The sequence below is a fragment of the Podarcis tiliguerta genome (genome assembly GCF_965153285.1).
Source record: "Podarcis tiliguerta genome assembly, chromosome: 10".
Lineage (NCBI taxonomy): Eukaryota > Metazoa > Chordata > Lepidosauria > Squamata > Lacertidae > Podarcis > Podarcis tiliguerta.
In genome coordinates, this window is record NC_139543.1 from 60,662,473 (window position 1) to 60,683,385 (window position 20,913).

General features: G+C 45.0%; 1 protein-coding gene across 3 annotated transcripts in view; it reads left to right on the plus strand.

Moving 5' to 3' along the window:
• Window positions 1-20,913, plus strand: part of PDE3A (phosphodiesterase 3A) — a 276,633-nt gene that overhangs the window by 214,676 nt on the left and 41,044 nt on the right. For all 3 annotated transcript variants that reach the window (XR_014502600.1, XM_083401870.1, XM_083401871.1), the window contains 2 exons: window positions 19,140-19,400; window positions 19,982-20,136. Coding sequence is in view for 2 of the 3 variants with exons in the window: in XM_083401870.1 (XP_083257996.1) it covers window positions 19,140-19,400; window positions 19,982-20,136 (416 nt within the window). In the remaining variant the exon portion in view is untranslated. The remainder of the gene's footprint in view (window positions 1-19,139; window positions 19,401-19,981; window positions 20,137-20,913) is intronic.

Below are 20,913 nucleotides of genomic sequence, written 5' to 3' on the forward strand. Positions count from 1 at the left end.
TCTTTAGAAATGCATATACCGACGTATGTACACATACACCACGAAACCATTTGATGAAAGATTGTAGTGGGGTGGTAGATGGAGGGTTGTATATACCAATGGTCAGTGATGGCTCTAATGCATTCACCTCTGAAAAGAGCTAATAATCTGTCTCCAGTCATAACAAGAGATCATAATTTCATATGGAGGCTACAAGCCCTTTAGGGGAAAGAATGTTAATGTATCAAAGAAGAAAACCATTAAGTCCTAGAAGCTCAAAAACAAGCAGCATAGCAACAAGGCTGATGCTACTTGGTTTGTTAACCTAGTTTTCAGAGAGGTGTTGGGTAATATATCTGTAGGTTGCTTTGATTTGTGGAGCTAGGATTTCAATCAACACACCTTCCGCATGAGAGCCCACAGAGGAATCAGAGTTTTGTTTTCCTTTGTACAGTACTCTGTACAGTTCCGGTCGCCAGATCTTTATCTATATAGTGGAGCTGGAAAAGCTTCAAGAAAGGGCATCCAAAATGATAATAATGATGACCAGGGGGCTGGAGTAAGAGGCCTTGGGCTTCTTGATTGGTTTTTCCCCATTTTTTAAGGTGGGGACATGTTCAAATGATGAGTGGTGTGGATAAAGTTAATAGAGAGAAGAATCTCTGCCCCCTCACCTTCTTCCTGGAGGTTCAGTCTGGGATGACTCCCCTCAGCGTTCAAGGGACAAATCTCGGAATCAGATCTCCACCACTCTGCCACCCACAACCATCCAGCCCCAAGGTAGCTGAAAGCATCCAGATACAGTACTATATCAGCATTGCTGAAGTTGTGCAATTTTCCCTTCATTTTCAAGTCAATATGGGAAGCCCTTTACACGAAACAACCCTTAAAGTAAAAGGTTGCTGTTGTTATTTGAACATATTGAGTTGTATCCTTTTCAGTTCTAATCAGAGTAGACCCACTGAATTGGACCAACCTATGTCATGTCCATTAACTTCACTGGATCTACTCCGAACATGCCTAGCATTTGTCTATGGCCATACTACCCTGAACATGCCCCATCTAGTCTGAATATGGCTAGCATTTGATGCAACTTAGCTGTGATAAAACCACATAGCTGCCTGTATTTTTGGTCTCTCTTTGGGGTCATCAGGCTGTCACAGTGAGAAGAGACCACTACACCCATTCGTTTTGATCCATTGGGGCTCTTCTTATGACTCATTGCCCCTCACAACCACCAGCCTTTCTTCCAAGGACACCTTAACCCCCAGATGCATCACCTCTATTGGAAGATCTTCAGAGCCTGGGGAAATGGAACCATCAAACAGTTGACTCAAGGAAGCGTGGACTCAATAAAAGCCTGCTCCCTGCTAATTAAAAGCAAAATTGATGAACGCTTGGCAGATGGATCAGGTTAATGTGAAAACAGGAAATGGGTATTGGATGCAGTTCACACAACTCTCAGAATAGAAGTAATCTTCTGGGAACAAACGCGACAGAAAGAGATTCTTCAGAGATGATAAAATGAGACTATTGTGAAAGAAAGCCTCCATGTAAAGGCGTAATACCATCATCATAACAATCACTGTAAAAGTTGTTCTGTTAGTCATCACCAGGGATAAATACCGGTAGGAGAATGAGGGGCGTCCAGAGAGGGAGTGGGGAGGAGAGAGAAGAAGAAAAATATATGTGTGCAAATGGCAAAATGACTTCCCTGTTTTGTTCCCAAGTTTTGAAGAGTCTTTGTCAGTACAGGAGAGAGTTCTATTTGAAAAGCACAGCAGGTGAATGAACGGGTTAGTTGGTTCCCCTCTGGTTCGAGTCCTCCATTCACAAATACATATTAACTGTCTTAGGAGCATAGGAAACTGCTTTGAGAACATGAGAGCATAAGAATAGCTCAGGAGGGATCAGGCCAGTGGGTCATGTAGTCCAGCATCATGTTCTCACAGTGGCCAACCAAAGACCAGTGAGCACAACAGCACTGTTCCCTAATGTGGTGTCCAGCAACTGGTGTGCTCAGAAGCAGGCTACCTCTGACAATGTTCTGGTGCTTCACTTCAGCATATCAGCCAGATGCCTTATACTGACTGACAGCGTCTCTCCAGGACTTGATGCAGGTATCTTTTATTAGCCCTACCTGGTGATGGGACCTGGGGCTGTCTGCACGCAAAGCAGATGTCCTGTTATTGAACCACAGCCATCATCAGGCAGCAAATATATGTGTGCATATAGATATCTTTATTTATAGGCATTTATAGCTTATCTTATAAGAGACTGATTTTTCCATCCCTGTTTTAGTTCTCACACATATATGGGATCCCAACGATCATCTAATCCAACCCCCTACAATGCAGGAATCAAAGCAAAAGAACTCTTGACAAAAGGCCAGTTTGTTAGCTGCCGTTCTGAGATCCACTCTGCTTTGTACAAAGCCCAAATCTTGGGGACTTGACAAAGAAGGATGGCATGCACTTCTACTCAGAAACTTTGCCAAAGAGAAAGCCTCCTTTGTGCTTTTTAGGCAAGGAAAGTTAATTAAGAGTCTTTGCAAGCCTTTAATGCTGTAGCACTTCCAACAGAATTGCCGCATCCTCAGCTGCAGGTTTTATTTCTATTTTTTAGCAACTGGAGCATAAAGCTTCAACCCATAAGACTTCCTTTTTGTCTGCCCTCCGGGTTAATGGGTTGTTACTGTTGTTGTTTTGTGGGTGTTGTTGTTTCGTTGGCACAGTAATAGTGTATTAGTGGTGGACAGGCCATCCAGACATAATTCCACCTTATTAGATCAAGCTGGTTAGATCAAGCAGGTATATACGAACTCGTGTTGTCATCCCAGATACGTAAAGTGTTGGCTAACAAATCAACAATTAAAAGAGGAGCTTCAAGTCGGGAGATCAGGGGAATGCATGTCTAAACAGGCACGTCTTCAAGAGCTGGCAGGATGCCCATAGGGCACCCCATATTTCAGAGGGGAGAGCATGCCACAGCCCTATTGCTACCCAGTGAAAAAGCCTGCCTCCTTCATCGAGTATGAATTTATATTTCAGAAGGGCAGAATCATGAGCACTTGAACTTTTATTTTCACACCCACCCAACCGTTCTGAACATATGTAATGTACAAATCTGTTGTTGTTTTGTTTTATACATGTAGTTTATTCTTTTGGGCTCCCCCATCAAAGCAATTGAGAGTGGATGCTTCCATGTTTCAGGTGCATCTCTAGAAAACCAAGGTCTGCTCATTGTTCCAGATTAATTGATCCAGATTTTCCTTTTGGAGGTGATTTTGCTGAACATATTCAATAGAGGCTGTGCGGAGCACTGAGCAAAGAGATGATATGTTGACAGTTTTAGTACTGAAACTATCTATTATTGTTGAATGTATGACAGAACAGGAGCAATTTTTGTGATGGAATAATAGCAGAGCGGTACCTTTGGAGAACATGAATTGGGTGCTGAATGCGTGTGCACACTTATTAAGTGTTGTTTCAAAGAATATAAATCAGAGCATCAATGCTCAAGAGTCCTGTTTTCCATTCCTGGTTGAAAATAGAACATCTCTTTGAAGCCACATTTATTCAGCTTTATATTATCTGTGGGGTGTATGGGGTGTTGGATAGTACCTCTGGTAGGGAACACATTGTGCTTCTTCTGGGGTTGTTTGTCCACCTTCAGTCCCCACCCTGCACTCAGCAATCACTTATGGCTTCTAGAAGCTGTTAGCATGTGGTAGCAGCCACACACCAGGAAACAGCTTTGAATGGCCAGCTAAACCAGGTGAGGGTAGCTGATGGGTCCCAAACCTTCCATGAGGACTTCCTCTGCATGCAAAGACAGGTTTGGGTGGATGGAGCGGACAAGACCAACAGTGGGGTAAATAAATAAATAAGATAAATTCCTAGGAGTTTATCTCAGTGAAGACCTTACTTGGAAAATCAATACAACCCAGGTGGTTAAGAAAGCCCAACAGAGACTCCATCTCCTCAGTGTATTGCAAAAGAATGATGTCAATCAACATTTGATGATCTCCTTCTACCACAATAGAAAGTGTCCTTTCATACTGCATCACAGTGTGGTACGCTGGTTTGACATCAACTGATAGGAAGTGCCTACAGAGGGTGATGAATACAGCACAAGATATTATGGGCTGTCCCGTGAATCCACTGGATGACATTGCAGAAGAACGTTGCCTCAGGAGAGTGAGGAAAATTCTCAGGGATGATTCACACCCTGGCCGGCACTTTCTTGATCTCCTGCCCTCAGGCAGAAGATATAGAAGCATGATTAGTCGCAGCAACAGGGTAAAGAACAGCTTCTATCTGTGGGCTGTTAGGCTGCTGAATGAAAAGATAAGAACAGGGCAGCTGACTTTGGGGTTTGGTGGGTGTGCGTCAGTAAACGAGGGGAATTAAGACTAAGAGAGCTGAGTGGGGGGTGTTCGTGTAATCTCACTGTATACAGGTTGTACAAGTGACAATAAAGTATTTCATCATCAGTGGGCCCATCAGTCAAAATGCGGTTTTTGCACTGCTGTAGAGGGAAGTCAGGGTCAGGTGGGGCTTATCAACCTGGGAAGGTAGCCTGTCTAGGAAAACTCTGATCCTAAACCTCCACTGCCTTGCAGGATTTATCTTCAGGTGAAGTAAAGGCTAAGGAGTAAAACCTACACAAATCCAAACTGGAGTCCCTAAGACAGTTTGAGAGCATCTTGTGTGTCACCTTCCAGCAATTCCTGCAGCCAAGCTAGTGCCAAACATATTGCTCTGCTTTTCTTTGGATCACGGTAAAGCTAAAGGGACCCCTGACCGTTAGGTCCAGTCATGGCCGACTCTGGGGTTGTGGCACTCATCTCGCTTTATTGGCCAAGGGAGCCGGCGTACAGCTTCCAGGTCATGTGGCCAGCATGACTAAGCCACTTCTGATGAACCAGAGCAGCGCACGGAAATGCCACAGTAGTGAGGCTGAAATCATCTAGGTAGCCATGCCAAAAAACCTTTGAGAGCCTTTTCCACTCAGCGCATAGAAAACACAGAGCCAAATGGACCAGTCTCTTCCTATGTCCTCCCACCTCCCAGTCCTCATGAGTGGCCTTCACCTCATTTACAACTGCCGCTTTGTGGGTAACTCTGGCAATTGCTCAACAAATACCAATTCCCTCAGCATGCCAGTAACCAAATCCTTTGTGTTGCGATAGATGTTTACAGATGGCTTGCCACAGACAGAGTTATCTTTTCTGTGCGTCACAAAAGCTCTATTGTTGACATTCTGTGACATCACAGCTACTCACCCAATGGCTGCAGAGGGAGTGTTGTCAAGTGGCAAGCAGGAGAAAGCCACGTTTTGAAATTACCCCCCCCCCCCGGCTTTTACACAGTGATTTAGTTCACCCAACAGAAGGTACAGAAATGTGAATGGATCCAGTTTTGGTCAAATGAGAGAAACCTAGGGTGATGGATGCTGCTTGCCGCATGTTAGCCCTATAGCAAGAGTTGGCCCTTGTGCTCTGGTGCCTAGATTTAATTTCACAGAGGAACAGCTACCCAAAAGCATCCTCACCCAAGACTCAGGGGCAGCAACGTGACAAGATGCAAGGATGTTCAAGGGAAAGAGAGAAGGGCGGGTGGGGAGAAACTAGGCCACAGGTTTCTTTTCAAGGAAAAACTCATTCCCTCAGGTTCACTGAGCTAATTTCACTTTGCCTGTGTTAGCCGGCAAAATTGCTGCTCAGATGAATTTCCCTCAGCCTGCAGAGAGCTTTTGTGATGAAGGCTCAGCACAGTTGTGGAGTAGCTGAATCGGAAGACCGAACGTGTGTGAAGCTGTCGCAGACCAGGAATATTTGTGTGCTTGTGTGTTCCGTTTATCTCCCACCTTTCCTCCAAGGAGCTCAAGGTGGTGTAAATAGTTCTCCTTGCCATTTTATCCTAACCTGGAAGGCAGGCTAGGCTGAGAGACAGGGACTGGCCCAAGGCCACCCAGTGAGCTACATGGCCGAGTTGGTATTTGAACCCTGATCTCCCAGGTCAGACACTCAAGCCACTGCAGCACACTGGCTCATGTAGACTTATAGACCAATCTAGATCCCCTCCTGCCTCCTTGCCCGCAGGGGACGGTGCGCCTGTTGTCTCCCATTCAGGCATCTTGGTGCAAAAGGCGATGCTGATGGACGATGCAATGTATCTTGCAGGTCATTCTTTATAATCTCCCGTCCAACCTGTCAAAATAAAAGCATCCTTTTTATAGCTGTCACTGCTGTTGAGCGATGACCTCCTCTCTGGGCTTACCGCAACATCTCCTGTGCCAAGGGCTTTTGCGATTTGGGGCTGCAGTGGCAGCTTGTGGAGCGAAGAGGTTTGCAGCTCGCTTGTCAGGTCCTGGTGATAAAAAGGGGACCAACTGCAGAGAAACTTGGTCTTCATTCTCGGTTACTTAGCAGGGGGTTAGGCTAACTGTCTCCTCCGGTCGCAACTTTTTGCAGGCCATCTGTTCCTGGTTATTGCCACAGGGAATTCAGACCCACACAAGTTTGCTCAAGGCCACTGGTGGAAAAAAGAGACATCTCTTTCAGGCAGGCAAAGTAGCTTGGGGTCATTCCCAGCTCTCCTTGGTCCAGCTCAAATAGCCACCTGATGGAGAAGGACCATAGCTTAGTCCTGGTGGTTGTGCTTTGGGTGCAGAAGGTCTCTGGTTCCTTCATCAGCATCTGTAGGTGGGGTTGGGACTATTTTCCATTTGAAGGTAAGGAAAGAGTGAAATTTGCGGGTCCTGCTTGTGGGCTTCCCATGGTCACCTGGTTGGCCACTGTGAGAACCAGATGCTATAGTGGTTTGGTCCAGCATGACTCTTCTTATGTTAACCATAGATTCCTACATGCCTTTGTGCTATAGAAGGATGCTTACATAGCAGATTTGCGCAAGGTGACTCATCCAGTGAGCCAAGGCAGAAAACAAAGAAATTAAAAAATAAAACAAACGAGCCCAGGGCCTCTGCCGATCCAGCCTGAGAGGAAAATTCCTCCATGCCTGCAACTAAGATGTTCTGTCAGACTCTGAGCATGCACAAAATCCATCTGCCTAACCGTGAATTCCTAATGGAAACCAACATCCTGTCTTAAGCCTTTAGATTTTGTGCATTCAGGATGCATCAGTGTTGATATGTAGGGCGAGGAGTTCTTTTTAACCTAGTTAAATTTCTGACCTAAAAAAAAAAGATAGAATCAATGGCAACATTTGGAATTCAGTGCCTCATCTCGAGTCTTTCCCTTTGCCGCAGTTAAATATTAAGATTTTTGTGACACTCCGGGTGACCTTTGGAGTGTGGAATCTGCAGACACGGTTATTTGCCTTGCCTTCTGTGCAATCTTAAATTACCAGGACTCCCAGGGCAGAGTGTTCCCTGCTTCCTGCCCCTCACCTGGTGCCCCTTCCAGGTGCTAAGCCCAAAGCAAAGCATTGCCGCTTGCGAGAGGGGCCCTGGACCTATGAAACACTGACGTCAAGCATTTTCCTTCGGCTGAGGAGGCAGATAATCCCACTTGCTGGTCGCAGGGTCCTGCAGCCTGTCAGGTTCGACCACCCAGCCCTAAAAACAATGACCCTCTTTCTGTAACCGCCATTATGGGAAAGCAAGATCTTGCAGCTGGGAGCTTTAAATGGGAAAAGTTGCACCATAGACTCTTGACAGTTTGTCTTTTGGGAGAGATGGAGGAAGAAGAAGAAGAGAGTCTTTATGTTTTGTTTATTGGTCAACCTGCTTGTGTAGCTGTTCTAATACAGATTAGCTCTGCTGTTTATTATGAAATGCTTTATTTTCTAGCAGAGAATCCCTTTAGCAATTCATGGAGACCCTGCCATGCAGTTGATCCTATAATCCAAGAGTGGGCAGCCTTTTTCATGCTGAGGGCCACCTTCTCTCTTGGACAACCGTTTGTGGGCCACATGCCATTAGCAGGCATGGGCACTTGTAAAAGTGGATGAATCAATAAATGCACTTTTTACCTTCCTACGGTAGGCTAGTTTCCACACAAGCCTCTCTGTTACCCATCCATGCAAGGAAGAGGCTTTGCCAGGGTTCAAGGACACATTCTCATCAGGAGAAAGCAAGTATGATGGTCTAGAGCAGGGCCAGAGAGGGGTGTGTTGCTCCAGAAAAAGTTGCAGTGCTCATAGAATGCCAGGGGCCAGATAGATCGATTTGGAGGACCACATTTGCCCCTCAGGCCTGTAGTTCCCTGCCATTGTTGTAAACATACTGATTGTGTTTCTTTGCTATGCAAGAGCATGGGAAGTACTCAGAGGGAAGAGAAGCATAAAATACCGGTCCCACATCCAAAGGAAGTGGTTGTCTGACCCAGTTCTTGTCAAATATGGAGGAGGGGATGGGGATGGAGATGTTAGAATTCCTGCTCTATGATTGCAGTCATGAGATTGTTGTCTTTCACATGACGGTGTATGTTTTGACTGTACAAAGTGGGAAGTGACGGAGACAGGATGTTTGTGTTACTGTGTTCCGTGAAGTGGGGCTATTGTCCTTTGTTCTTTCTCTCTTTGCTGTCTGATGCTAGAGAGAGAGGGAGCCATGTTGCAGTGCTCCGTGTGTGTTTATATGTAAATAAAGTAGATTAGCCAAAATGCTGAGTTGCTGAGGTCTGTTACGCAAGCTGCGAAGACTCTGCGGATCCCTAAGTGTGCCGTCTGTTGGCATCGGTCGCTGTGATGTTCGGGCTGAAGAAAGCTTATGAAGCTCCCGAACGATCGACCAGGAGGGAGAGAACATGCCAGTCGGGCATGTGTCTCTGCCAGGGTCCTACTCGAGTGTAGGGTGAGCTCCTGACAGGAGATAGGCAAAAGTAAGGTAAAGGCAGCCTATCAGAGCTCATATGCCAGAGACCCCATTATTGCTCATAGTAATGAGCATTCCTAACCGGAAAGTTTTTGTGGGGGACAGGCAGATGGTGGGAGCTGCCATTCAGTACCATATTGAAGAGCTGTCCAATAGTGAAACAGAATAATCCGTGGAAGTTGGTGGACTTTCCTGCATTGGAAGTTTTCAAGCAAAGGTTGGTCGGCCATTTGTCATTTATGATCTAGTTGAGATTTCTGCATCACAGGGGGTTGGACTAGATGACCCTCAGGGTCCCATCCAACTTTACAATGCTATGATTCTCTGGCCTATTTCACTTAAGAGTCTTCCTTGTTGGGAGGTTTAACTCGACACGAGATTGATTCAGGAACAACCAATAGGAAAAATGGCTGCAGAAGTTGTCGCTCGTGGGCTTGTCTTCATTTTTAATTATTTACTTACTCCTGATACGTGTTTACAAGCGGGTTTGTGTTGAGCTAGACAGAACAGAAGTGTGACATGGTATAGTTCCCAGTGTTGTCACTTCCGTTCACGGCTGGCGTGTGTGTGAGTGCGAGAGAGGAAAGACTTGCGGACAAGAGTTGGTTGGGTATATTAGGATGGGCCAGCAATGTTTAGACCAGGGTCAACAGAAAGACTCGTTCAGCACATCTGGCTGGCTGATTGCAACATCTGTTCGTACCACCAAAAACACAATGTCCTTCAGTTACCCATGTATATATCATAGCACATGGTTGTGCAACGAGGGAGCGAATTCCAGAGCTAGGGGGTCCCGCCAATCGCTTCCACCCCTTCTCCTTCTCTCTTTCCTTTCCGCTGGAACAGAATGTTGAGTTCACATAAGGTGCACTTGCAAACAGCACAAGTGTATGGTTGCAAGCAAGAAACGGTGCAGGTGCAAGTAATTCGTTCATCTTTGAGCAGCAAGGTTTATTTTCCCATTGATTTTCGTGGCCGTAGCAACCTTCATGCTTTTTTGTACAGCATCCTTTCTGCCAGTTCGTAGTTCATGAACATACAAACTCTCCTGCACAGGCCACCTGGTCCAGCGTTGTCTTTTCTTCAGTGACCAGGCAGATGCTCCTGGAATTATGAACAGTCATATTTCGTCCTGTTTGTTTCCCTAGTGTTCAATCATAGCTCCTGTCTCTCCCATCAATAACAACAACAACACAACAAATTTTATAAAAGTATTATTATTATTATTATTATTATTATTATTATTATTATTATTATTATTAAAATAAATTGTTTTATTAATAACAAGCTTTTATTAATAATAGAATCACCCTATACCCATAGATCTCAGGGTGCTTCACAACATAAAATCACAATATTAAAAAACTAAACAAAATACATACCGTATTTTTCACTCCATAAGATGCACCTAGTTTTTAGAGAAGGAAAACAAGAAAAAAAATATTCTGAATGAAACAGTGGATGTATGATTTTTGTGGTTCATGCTGTGGCCACAGACATGTGATTTGACAGTGCATTTGTGGTAGCCCAATGCAAAAATCCTGGGAATCCATGTGGATCCGTGCTTTGTAACCACATTTTTGCACCATTGCGGCCCCACGAAACAGTGGTTGCGTGTGTGTTTTTTGTGCAGGCTGTAGCCATGGACATGCTATGTGATCTGATGGTGAATTGGGAGTGACCCAATGCAAAAATCCTGAGGATCCATGCGGATCCGTGCTTTGTAACCACGTTTTTGCACCATTGCGGCCCCACGAAAGAGTAAAACAAAAAACAAAACAAAAAGGCAACCCAGGTATCCCTCCTTCCACAACACATTTTAAAAGGGCATCAGATGTGAATCTTAAAAGACTAACAGATTTACAAACCTGTGCTCTCACTCTCAAGTAACTGATGGTTAATTTTCAGATAGGGTGAACTGGAAATGAGTTTTTAATTTTTTTTTAAAAAAAAACTCCCCCCACTTTCTGTCCAGCAAACAACTGAGCAGTGAAAGAGAGGTTTTCCTGGAACTTGTAATATTGTGTTCAAGTGCTCCATCTGGTGGTTCCCATTGTGAAAGGCATTGCAAAGGCATTTATTCTGCCTTTTCCATTGACCCGTTGTTCTTAATTATCCTTCTAAACCATGTGTCAAAAACACCAGCCATCACTTAGCAGTTTCGTTAGCCAATTTGGGCATTTTAACATTTACTCTATGAGAGAGATGAGTCAAAGTTTTATCAAACCTTTACTAAATAAAGTCATTCATTCTTGCTTTTGTTTCTCTGCGGAGAAAAGCCTCCCAAGACTCTTCTTTTTCTTATTCTTCATGCAAAACAAAGGGCTTGTTTATCCGATTTCAAAGCTTGCATTTGTTTTGGGATATTTAGTATTATTATTATAATTTTGCTTGTGTTATTCAGCGATGCCAGGCCATCTTAGACGCCTGAAGACATTCCTGGGAGAGAGAAAATGAGACTCTTGAGAATTCTCTCTCTTCAATAAATAACGAAAAGTGATTATAATCGTGTTTCTTTAGTGCCCCTATTAATATTGCCGCTTGTAAATAGTGCCGCTTGGGTTAAGTTGGCTGGGGCCCACTGCAAAACCTAAGACATTTTTGAAGCCTGAAGTTGGAATTAAACATTATGGTTAGGTAGGGAAGGAAAACTTCATTTATTTTGTTCTCCATTTTTCAAAAGGGGCTGGTCCTAGCTCAGCAGAAGGTCCCACGCAGGGGTAGCACATCTCACTTTGCAGCTTGAGGCGAAACAGAAAGTAAGGTAAAGGTAAAGGGACCCCTGACCATTAGGTCCAGTCGTGGCCGACTCTGGGGTTGCGGCGCTCATCTCGCTTTATTGGCCAAGGGAGCCGGCCTACAGCTTCCGGGTCATGTGGCCAGCATGACTAAGCCACTTCTCGCAAACAAGAGCAGCGCACAGAAACACCGTTTACCTTCCCGCCGGAGCGGTACCTATTTATCTACTTGCACTTTGACGTGCTTTCAAACTGCTAGGTTGGCAGGAGCTGAGACCGAGCAACAGGAGCTTACCCCGTTGCGGGGATTCAAACCGCCAACCTTCTGATCAGCAAGCCCTAGGCTCTGTGGTTTAACCCACAGCGCCACCCACGTCCCGAAACAGAAAGTACCGCCCTGCTATTGCTGCACTGGCCATTGGCGCTGCTTCTCCGCCAACCCGAGGCCGCTGTTTCACCCTGTCTTATGGGTGGGCCAGGCCTGGTCCCAGGCTCAATCATCTCCAGGTAGGGCTGGGATTAAGACCCATGTCTGAAACCCTCTAGAGTCAGTCAGTATAGATAATGCTGAGAGAGAAGGACCAGTGGTTTCAGTCTGTAGAAGGCAGATCCTTGGGTTCTCAAGTTACCGTATTTTTCCGTGTATAAGACAAGGTTTTTTTTACTCTAAAAAAGAATGTTCAAAATCAGGGGCCGTCTTATACACAGATAGTGCAGAATGGGGACGGGCGATTGGTTGCAGCCACAAGCAGGAGCTTGTCTTTTTCTTCTTTTGAGTTTTATTTATTTATTAACGTTCTTATGTTACATCAGTAAACATTATCATATTACATCACAAGGCTCATTATAATATAATTTTCAGCACATATAAAAAGTTTATATACAAAGTTTATATACCGAAAGAAAAGAAACAAGGACAAAAAACTATTCCAAAATTATATATGTACCAACACTTTGGACTTCCTGTCTATCCCGTTGTATATTCCTTATTTACAAATGAATGTACTCTCATTATTGTATATTTCTTTACATTTTATCTAATACAGTGGTACCTCGGGTTACATACGCTTCAGGTTACATACACTTCAGGTTACAGACTCCCCTAACCCAGAAATAGTGCTTCAGGTTAAGAACTTTGCTTCAGGATAAGAACAGAAATCAGCCTCCGGCGGCGCGGCAGAAGCAGGAGGCCCTATTAGCTAAAGTGGTGCTTCAGGTTAAGAACAGTTTCAGGTTAAGAACGGACCTCCGGAACGAATTAAGTACTTAACCCAAGGTACCACTGTACATTCCTATATCTATATGTACCCTTGGTCTTATTTCTCAGTCTCTCTCCAACGTCAATTGAATGCTAGCATAGATAGTGAAGCTTTACTGTATTTTTGAACATATATCTTATATCTATCCCACTTTTCCATAATTTTTTGTTTTGAATTGCCTCTCAGGCCATTTGTCAATTGCGCCATTTCAGCAAATTCTTGTAGCTTGTTATGCCAATCCATTACTGTCGGGACTTCTTCTTCCTTCCACCCCTTTGCCACCAAAGTCCGAGCTGCAGCCTTTGCATATAAAAATAGAGGAGCTTGTCAGCGGCGATAGGGTGGGTGATTGGTGGCTGTGGCAAGGGCTGCTGTGGATTGGCTGCTGCAGCAGCAATTGGGTTGGTGATTGGTGGCTGTGGCAAGGGCTGCTGTGGATTGGCTGCAGCTGCGACAATTGTTCATGTGCTTGCCACCCGCTAGTGGCGAGCGGGCAGATGCTTTGCGGCTTCTGTGACGTGCGATTGACAGCGTTTGTCAGTCCGGTCAGTGTTTTTTGGCACCCCCCCCAAAAAAAAAGCTCAACAACTCTGGGCCATCTCCCCCCCATTTTCTTAAATTGGAGCCCCCCAAAACAGGGGCCGTCTTATACATGGGTGTGTGTTATGCACAGTAAAATATGGTAAGTGGTGTTAGATGAATATTGTAGTGATGGGATCTCTGAAATGGAAATGTAACATGTGAAAATTCTGCCCCAGGATAGTGTTTCTTATGTACCCAATTATGTACCCCAGCCAATCAACATCTCTCATGTCCTTTCCATCACCCTGCCCCATGCTAGCAAATGTCTTTCGGGTTTTGTGTTAGTCAGCGAGGCAACTGTGTCTCTATCGGCAGTCCCCTCTTCCATCTCCTCTAGGCTAACATTTGCTAGGCAGCCCAATTCAAATTTAGAACAAGCATAAGTTGCCATTATTTCTCTCTTGTCTTTTTCTTTACCATACCCGCTTGACCATTTCAAGTTATCAATTTATAACCATCTGAATTTTTACAAATTGAACAGGACACTGACAAACTGGAACGTGTCCAGAGGAGGGCAACCAAAATGGTCAAAGGCCTGGAAACGATGCCTTATGAGGAACGGCTAAGGGAGCTGGGCATGTTTAGCCTGGAGAAGAGGAGGTTAAGGGGGGATATGATAGCCATGTTCAAATATATAAAAGGATGTCACATAGAGGAGGGAGAAAGGTTGTTTTCTGCTGCTCCAGACAAGCGGACACGGAGCAATGGATCCAAACTACAAGAAAGAAGATTCCACCTAAACATTAGGAAGAACTTCCTGACAGTAAGAGCTGTTCGACAGTGGAATTTGCTGCCAAGGAGTGTGGTGGAGTCTCCTTCTTTGGAGGTCTTTAAGCAGAGGCTTGACAACCATATGTCAGGAGTGCTCTGATGGTGTTTCCTGCTTGGCAGGGGGTTGGACTCGATGGCCCTTGTGGTCTCTTCCAACTCTATGATTCTATGATTCTATGATTCTATGAACAGGCTATGAAGAAGGCCAAGGCCAGGTTCTTAAAATCATGCTAAATTCAATGCATGATTTAAAGCAGGCATCCCTAAACTCGGCACTCCAGATGTTTGGGGCCTACAGTTTCCATCACCCCTGACCAGTGGCGTAGCGTGGGGGGTGCAGGGGGGCCGGCCACACCGGGCGCAACATCTGGGGGTTAGGGTTAGGGGGCGCAAATTCACAGGTTAGGGGGCGCAAATTACTTGCCTTGCCCCAGGTGCTGACAACCCACGCTATGCCACTGCCCCTGACCACTGGTCCTGTTAGCTAGGGATGGTGGGAACTGTAGTCCCAAAACATCTGGAGGGCCGAGTTTGGGGATGCCTGATTTAAAGCAATCTTGAGTCCCATTATGGATATATAATCCCTTCTGTCCTCTACATTGTAATAAAAGTGAAACAAGATTGTGTGTGTGTGTGTGTGTGTGTGTGTGACTGATTCTTTTATCTTATGCACTGCCCCCTCCCTTCCCTCTCTGATGCCGAATATTAAGGGAGTTTGAATGGCAACTGCATTTCCGGCTACACAGGAAATTCCTAAACCTTGACAATCTCTTTGTCTCATCTCAAAATGGGACAAGGCTTGAGATCGTCAGACTGGAAACGTGATTTGTTGCTGTTGTCCAAAAATAACCAGAACATAAAAATCCAATGTGGAGTCCAAATTATCCCAAAATCCACATTAAGGCCAAATCTTTATTTGGCCAACCAAAATGTAAAAAGAAAAGAAAAGAAAGAAAGAAAGAAAGAAAGAAAGAAAGAAAGAAAGAAAGAAAGAAAAGAAAATCATTTGCAAGCTTTTGAGTTTCTTCAGAACTATTCATCTGACTAGATGATAAGCAAAGCAAAATAAAAATAAAATTGGGGGGCTATTCTCTGCATTGTTAAGAGTCTTACTGTGCAATCATGTTGTACAGAGTCTTCCCAGAAGTACACCATGTTGAATTCAATGGGGCTTACTTTAAGCTAAATTATGTTAGGCTTACCCTGTTAAGATGGAGGGCGAGAGGAGGCAGCAGACATTCAGATGAGGCTGTGTTAGGTTCTGTGTAGATATCAGATCTCTTGGAAAGCAAAAAAATAAGGAAATGATGTAGCATCTGCTTCACATGTAGAAGGTCTTTGGTTCATTCCTTGGCATCTACAAGTAGGGCAGGGAGTGACCCCTGTCCATCAGTGTAGACAATAAGCGAGATGGATCAATGGACCAGTGGCCTAACTCCATCTTTGTTCCTTTGTAGATAAAGTAAATCATTGCATAGTCCTTTTATCAGCAAAGGTGGGTGGTGCTGTGCTGTAAAACACTGAGCCTTGGGCTTGCTGATCAGAAGGTCGGCGGTTTGAATCCCCACGACGGGTGAGCTCCCGTTGCTTGGTCCCAGCTCCTGCCAACCTAGCAGTTAAAAAGCACGCCAAAGTGCAAGTAGATAAATAGGTACTGCTCCAGCAGGAAGGTAAACGGCGTTTTTTGCACTGCTCTGGTATCGCCAGAAGCGGCTTAGTCATGGTGGCCACATGACCCGGAAAAACTGGCTGCGGACAAACATCAGCTCCCTCGGCCAATAAAGCGAGATGAGTGCCCCAACCCCATAGTTGTTTGCAACTGGACTTAACTGTCAAGGGTCCTTTACCTTTACCTTAGATATTCATTTTAAGTGAAATGTCAGTTGAAACCAAAATTTGGTACCTTTTCAGATCAGTTAGGGATGCGGGTGGCACTGTTAAACCACAGAGCCTAGGACTTGCCAGTCAGAAGGTCGGTAGTTTGAATCCCCGTGACGGGGTGAGCTCCTGTTGCTCGGTCCCTGCTCCTGCCAACCTAGCAGTTCGAAAGCACGTCAAAGTACAAGTAGATAAATAGGTACCGCTCTGGCGGGAAGGTAAACAGCGTTTCTGTGCACTACTCTGGTTCGCCAGAAGTGGCTTAGTCATGCTGGCCACATGACCCGGAAGCTGTACACTGGCTCCCTCGGCCAATAAAGCGAGATGAGCGTCGCAACCCCAGAGTCGGTCACAACTGGACCTAATGGTCAGGGGTCCCTTTACCTTTACAGATCAGTTGGAGGGAATATTACCTCTGAGAAGTCAGTCCCATCCCATTGTCACGTCCCTAGGAAGTGGAAGTGGGGAAATTTGTTCCAACAGTGAGGCTTGCTATTAGTGACACTTCTCCCGACCTTTGGAGCACATAATTTCAGAGAACCAAGGTTCTGATTGCAGAATCGTGATCCGGACATGACTGCTAACCCTGGTTAGCACTCTCCGTGGTTTGTTGCCTTGACCCTGGTTAAGTGTCAGGGACTAGGGGTCAGATTCCTCTTTTGTCAGGTAATGGAGTCCAGGACTCCAAACCTGAAGGAGAAGATCATGCACTGCTAAGAGGTTCTTATGAGGTAAATACTATACCAATTTTTAAAAAGTAAACAAACACCTAAATAGTTTCCAAACGGTACAGCTGGGTCAGCTTGACATGAGTTGCAGAGATGGCACGCAAACTCTTCCTTGGGCAAAGCTACAGATCATCCTTATAAGGTCTCCAAAGTCAACAGCTTTTCTTTGCCTTTTGCAGAAGAGCCCCCGTCCTTCTGAGAAACGTGTCAAACAAGTATATGGAGCATGTTTTTCATCCCTGCTTAATCTTGGGGATAGAAATCCCTACGGAGACTTGTCTGCAAATTCTAAAATAACCTGTTATTTCCACCGAAGCTGCCGGCATGTGCTGCTCAAGGCTTTTTGGAAATTAAAAGAGTCGGGAAGCAGAGGGGAGGAGAGAAAGGAGCTGTGTTTACTTTTAATTTTGTTTTAAGACACTTGGCCAGAGAGTTCATGATGTGACTTGGAAACTATATCGAATCATGATTTATGGTCGGGCTGTTATTTTATAAAGGGCAAAGACAAGCCAGGCACAGCTGCCTGCCTGTTCCTCAGTTTGCACCCTGCATGCCAATAACCTGCAGTCTATCTTAACTCTTTTCATTGTTTCTTTTCTCCGTGCGTGAGTTTGTGTGTGCATCCGCGTGTGTGCATGCATGCTGCCTGTGGCCTGCTGGAGAGCTTGATTGATAGGACATGTAGAATGACCATGGTCTCCTTGTCTGCTTGGTGAACTTGTTTCATGTTGCGAAAAGTTTGCAAGCCCTCCAGTCAAATGAATCGACCAATTTTGGCTAAAGCTGCTGTGGGTTCTGCCAGGGTGGGCTGAAGGAAAACAGCTTCCTGCAGCTCTACGGTAACATCCTTTGGACATGCATAGAAAAATAGAGTTGGAAGGGACACTGAGGATTATTTAGTCCAACGCCTTGCAAATATGTGGCTGTCCTGTGCAGGGATCAAACCTGCAACCTTGGTGTTATCTGTCAGCATCGCCCTTGAGCCAGTGCCACCAACTGGACTCATCCACTTCAGCCCCGACTGGGCTAGGCGAGCTGGGTAGCACTTCCAGAGACCACCTGGAACAGGAACAGGAACAGGTCAAAGTGCTGTGGACTCACAGCTTAGAGTTGTGAGCACCGGATTCACTCCAACAAGAAGACAGTCATCGCACAGCAGAGTATAGCAGAGTATGGCAGAGCATAAACGACTCAGAGAGCAGCTCTGTAGAATATCTTCTTTATTCTATCTACAACTATAATACACAACTATATACAGAGCTAAATGAGGTCTAAACGAAAAATGCTGAACTGCACTGAGTGTCTGCAGCTGCTCTTAGCAGCAACCTTATCTATACACACGATCTCTCTCTAACACTCAGTCTCTCTCTCTCTCTTTCATGTGAGGCTGGAACGGAATAAGTAGAGAGCAGAAACCGCCCCCTCCTCTCTGGAGAATCAGCAGAGAACATCAGCAGATTCTTGGATATGGGAGGGGTGTAATCTCCTCATTATCAGCACTACACTCTAATCAACTCTTGGATTATACTGGCAAACCTGGGGCAAGCAACAATATATGATTGCATTTGCACACAATCTGCAGCTCACACAAGCATATGAAGCTGCCCCTGTACAAAGGGCCAAGCTAGTTGTCACGTCAGATGTGTCTTGACCCTGGAGAACACACCAAGGGGACGATCAGGATAAAGTAGAGCAGTGTGTGTACATGCATGGGGGACATTAAATTTGCTCCATCCATCCCTACCTCACCTGTAGCATTCAGCTGACTGCACACCTTGTGTCCTGCTCACCACCCAAGAGCTTCCCTTTCCCAATCAATATCAGTGGTGGCTGATGGCAAGGATGGGGAACCTTACTCTATGATGGGCAGGAGTCAAGTTGCACATTTCGCAAAACATACAGGTAAACATAGCACCAGGAGAATTGACTCTTGTGCCGAGTATCTGCATGTATGAAAGCAATAAGGAGGGCTATCGTCTATTTGTTGGTACACCCCCTTCAGTTACTAAACATTTGGTATGTCTGCACCAGGAAAAGAAGTGTTTGTCATCTTTGTTCATCTGCGAAACACGCACACACAAAATGTTTCTGTAAATCCTGTGAATTGCATTGGCAAGGTATACATTTCCTCTTTCAATGGTATATGAGAGCGTTGAGATATGCAGTATTTATTTTAAGAATGTATGCAGCACATCCTTTCCCAAAAATGGATTTCAGGGCATTGTACCTAACAAATTTTAAATCTCCAGCACAGTGTTGAATATGCAAACTTTGCAGTGCAGAGATCACCTTGGTTTGGGTTCTGATTCAGCCATTTCCTGACTTTCTTTTTTGCTGAAGCTTCCCTCTTTCTCTACTTCCAGTCTTCGGGCACCAGTATTACAGTTGACATTGCAGTCATGGGAGAGGCACACGGACTCATTACAGACCTCCTGGCAGATCCTTCCTTGCCACCCAACGTCTGCACCTCCCTTCGGGCGGTGAGCAACCTGCTCAACACACAGCTAACCTTCCAAGCCATCCACAAACCAAGGATCAACCCTTTGGCATCTTTCAATGAGAACTACACCTGTTCTGACTCAGAGGAATGCTCAGAGAAAGGAGAAAAGCTGACTATTCCCAAGGTGAGCATCCCTCTTTCAGGTTGTGGGAAATGTTGGTTCTTCTAATTCTGTGACTGTAAGAAAATACATTCTGTGTGAAATAGATGCTTCAGGGTGCGGCATGCTCAGTCCCCTCACCTTTTATACTCACAAAAACCCTGTGAGATACATTAGGCTGAAAGACAAGGGCTGGCCCAAAGTCATCCAATAACCTTGTTATTTGTGGCTGAGTCAGAATTTGAACCCAGGTTTCACTAATATAAGTCCAACACTCAAACCACTACTCCACAAGGGCTCACAAGCAAGCCCAAGGCCACCCCGAGTGCTGTTGACTATCAGTCAGTAGTGTAATGGGAAATTCAGACGTGCAGGGTCCGTTTGTAATAGTCACAGCCCCTCAGCCCCCTTCTAAGTTTATACAGTAATCTTATAATTATACAAGCTACAAGAAGAAGCTAACAGAATACTCATTTAAAAACAATTCTTTCCCTCTCCACCCCACCCCATTCACAATGTTTTCTTTGCAAACTGACTGCCAGTAACTGCTGGCGATTATGGACGAAATACTACCCAGTTGAAAAGTCTTCCTGTCTTATCCTTAGCGCTTCCGGAAAAGTCTGCCCCCAGGTCTTTTGCGGCGAGTGTCGTCCACTTGGACAACAACCACATCTGCAACTGGTTTGCCCACTTTGGAGCCAGCTCCAGTGAGAAGAGACCGCAGTGCTAGCATCAAACTTCATGATACTTCGTCATCCGGGTGAGGAAATAATTGTGGGGGGGGGGGGTTCGATGACAAAAAGTCGTGTGATTCTCTGTAGCATCTCAGAACCTTAAGAGTGTTGACTTCTTCCTGGAAACAGTAGATGTTTTGGACTAGATTATGACTTGTCTTTTGATGGTGTAATCACAAAGACTAAGACCACTGTTTTCGCAGATCTCCTGCTCTGGGATCGTGCCAAAGTCCCACAGAGATTCCCAATTGGACTTGAAGGAGATTATCAACAGGGCAGAAACTAACTACAGTGGGTCCTCGGGTTAAGTACTTAATTAATTCCGGAGGTCCGTTCTTAACCTGAAACTGTTCTTAACCTGAAGCACCACTTTAGCTAATGGGGCCTCCTGCTGCCGCCATGCCACCAGAGCACGATTTCTGTTCTCATCCTGAAGCAAATTTCTTAACCTGAAGCACTATTTCTGGGTTAGCAGAGTCTGTAACCTGAAGTGTATGTAACCCAAGGTACCACTGTAAAAGCATGTTCTGCAGGACCTTGGACAGAAACTAACTAGCTCAGATGTTGCTCCAGGGAAGGCAAAAAGTTGAGTCAAGCCCTCAAGTGATGCTGCAATTCCTTTTTCCATCCCTGGCCTTGTCCCCCAGATAATCAGTAAAGGAAGGAATTATTCAAATGACGACACCAGAGAGTAAATAACCCCACTGTATATCTAAGAAAGTGAAACATGGAAATAAAAAAGGGTGGTAAAAACCATTGGATAATCTCCCATGGACAATTTCATAAAATTGAAAAATCTTAAC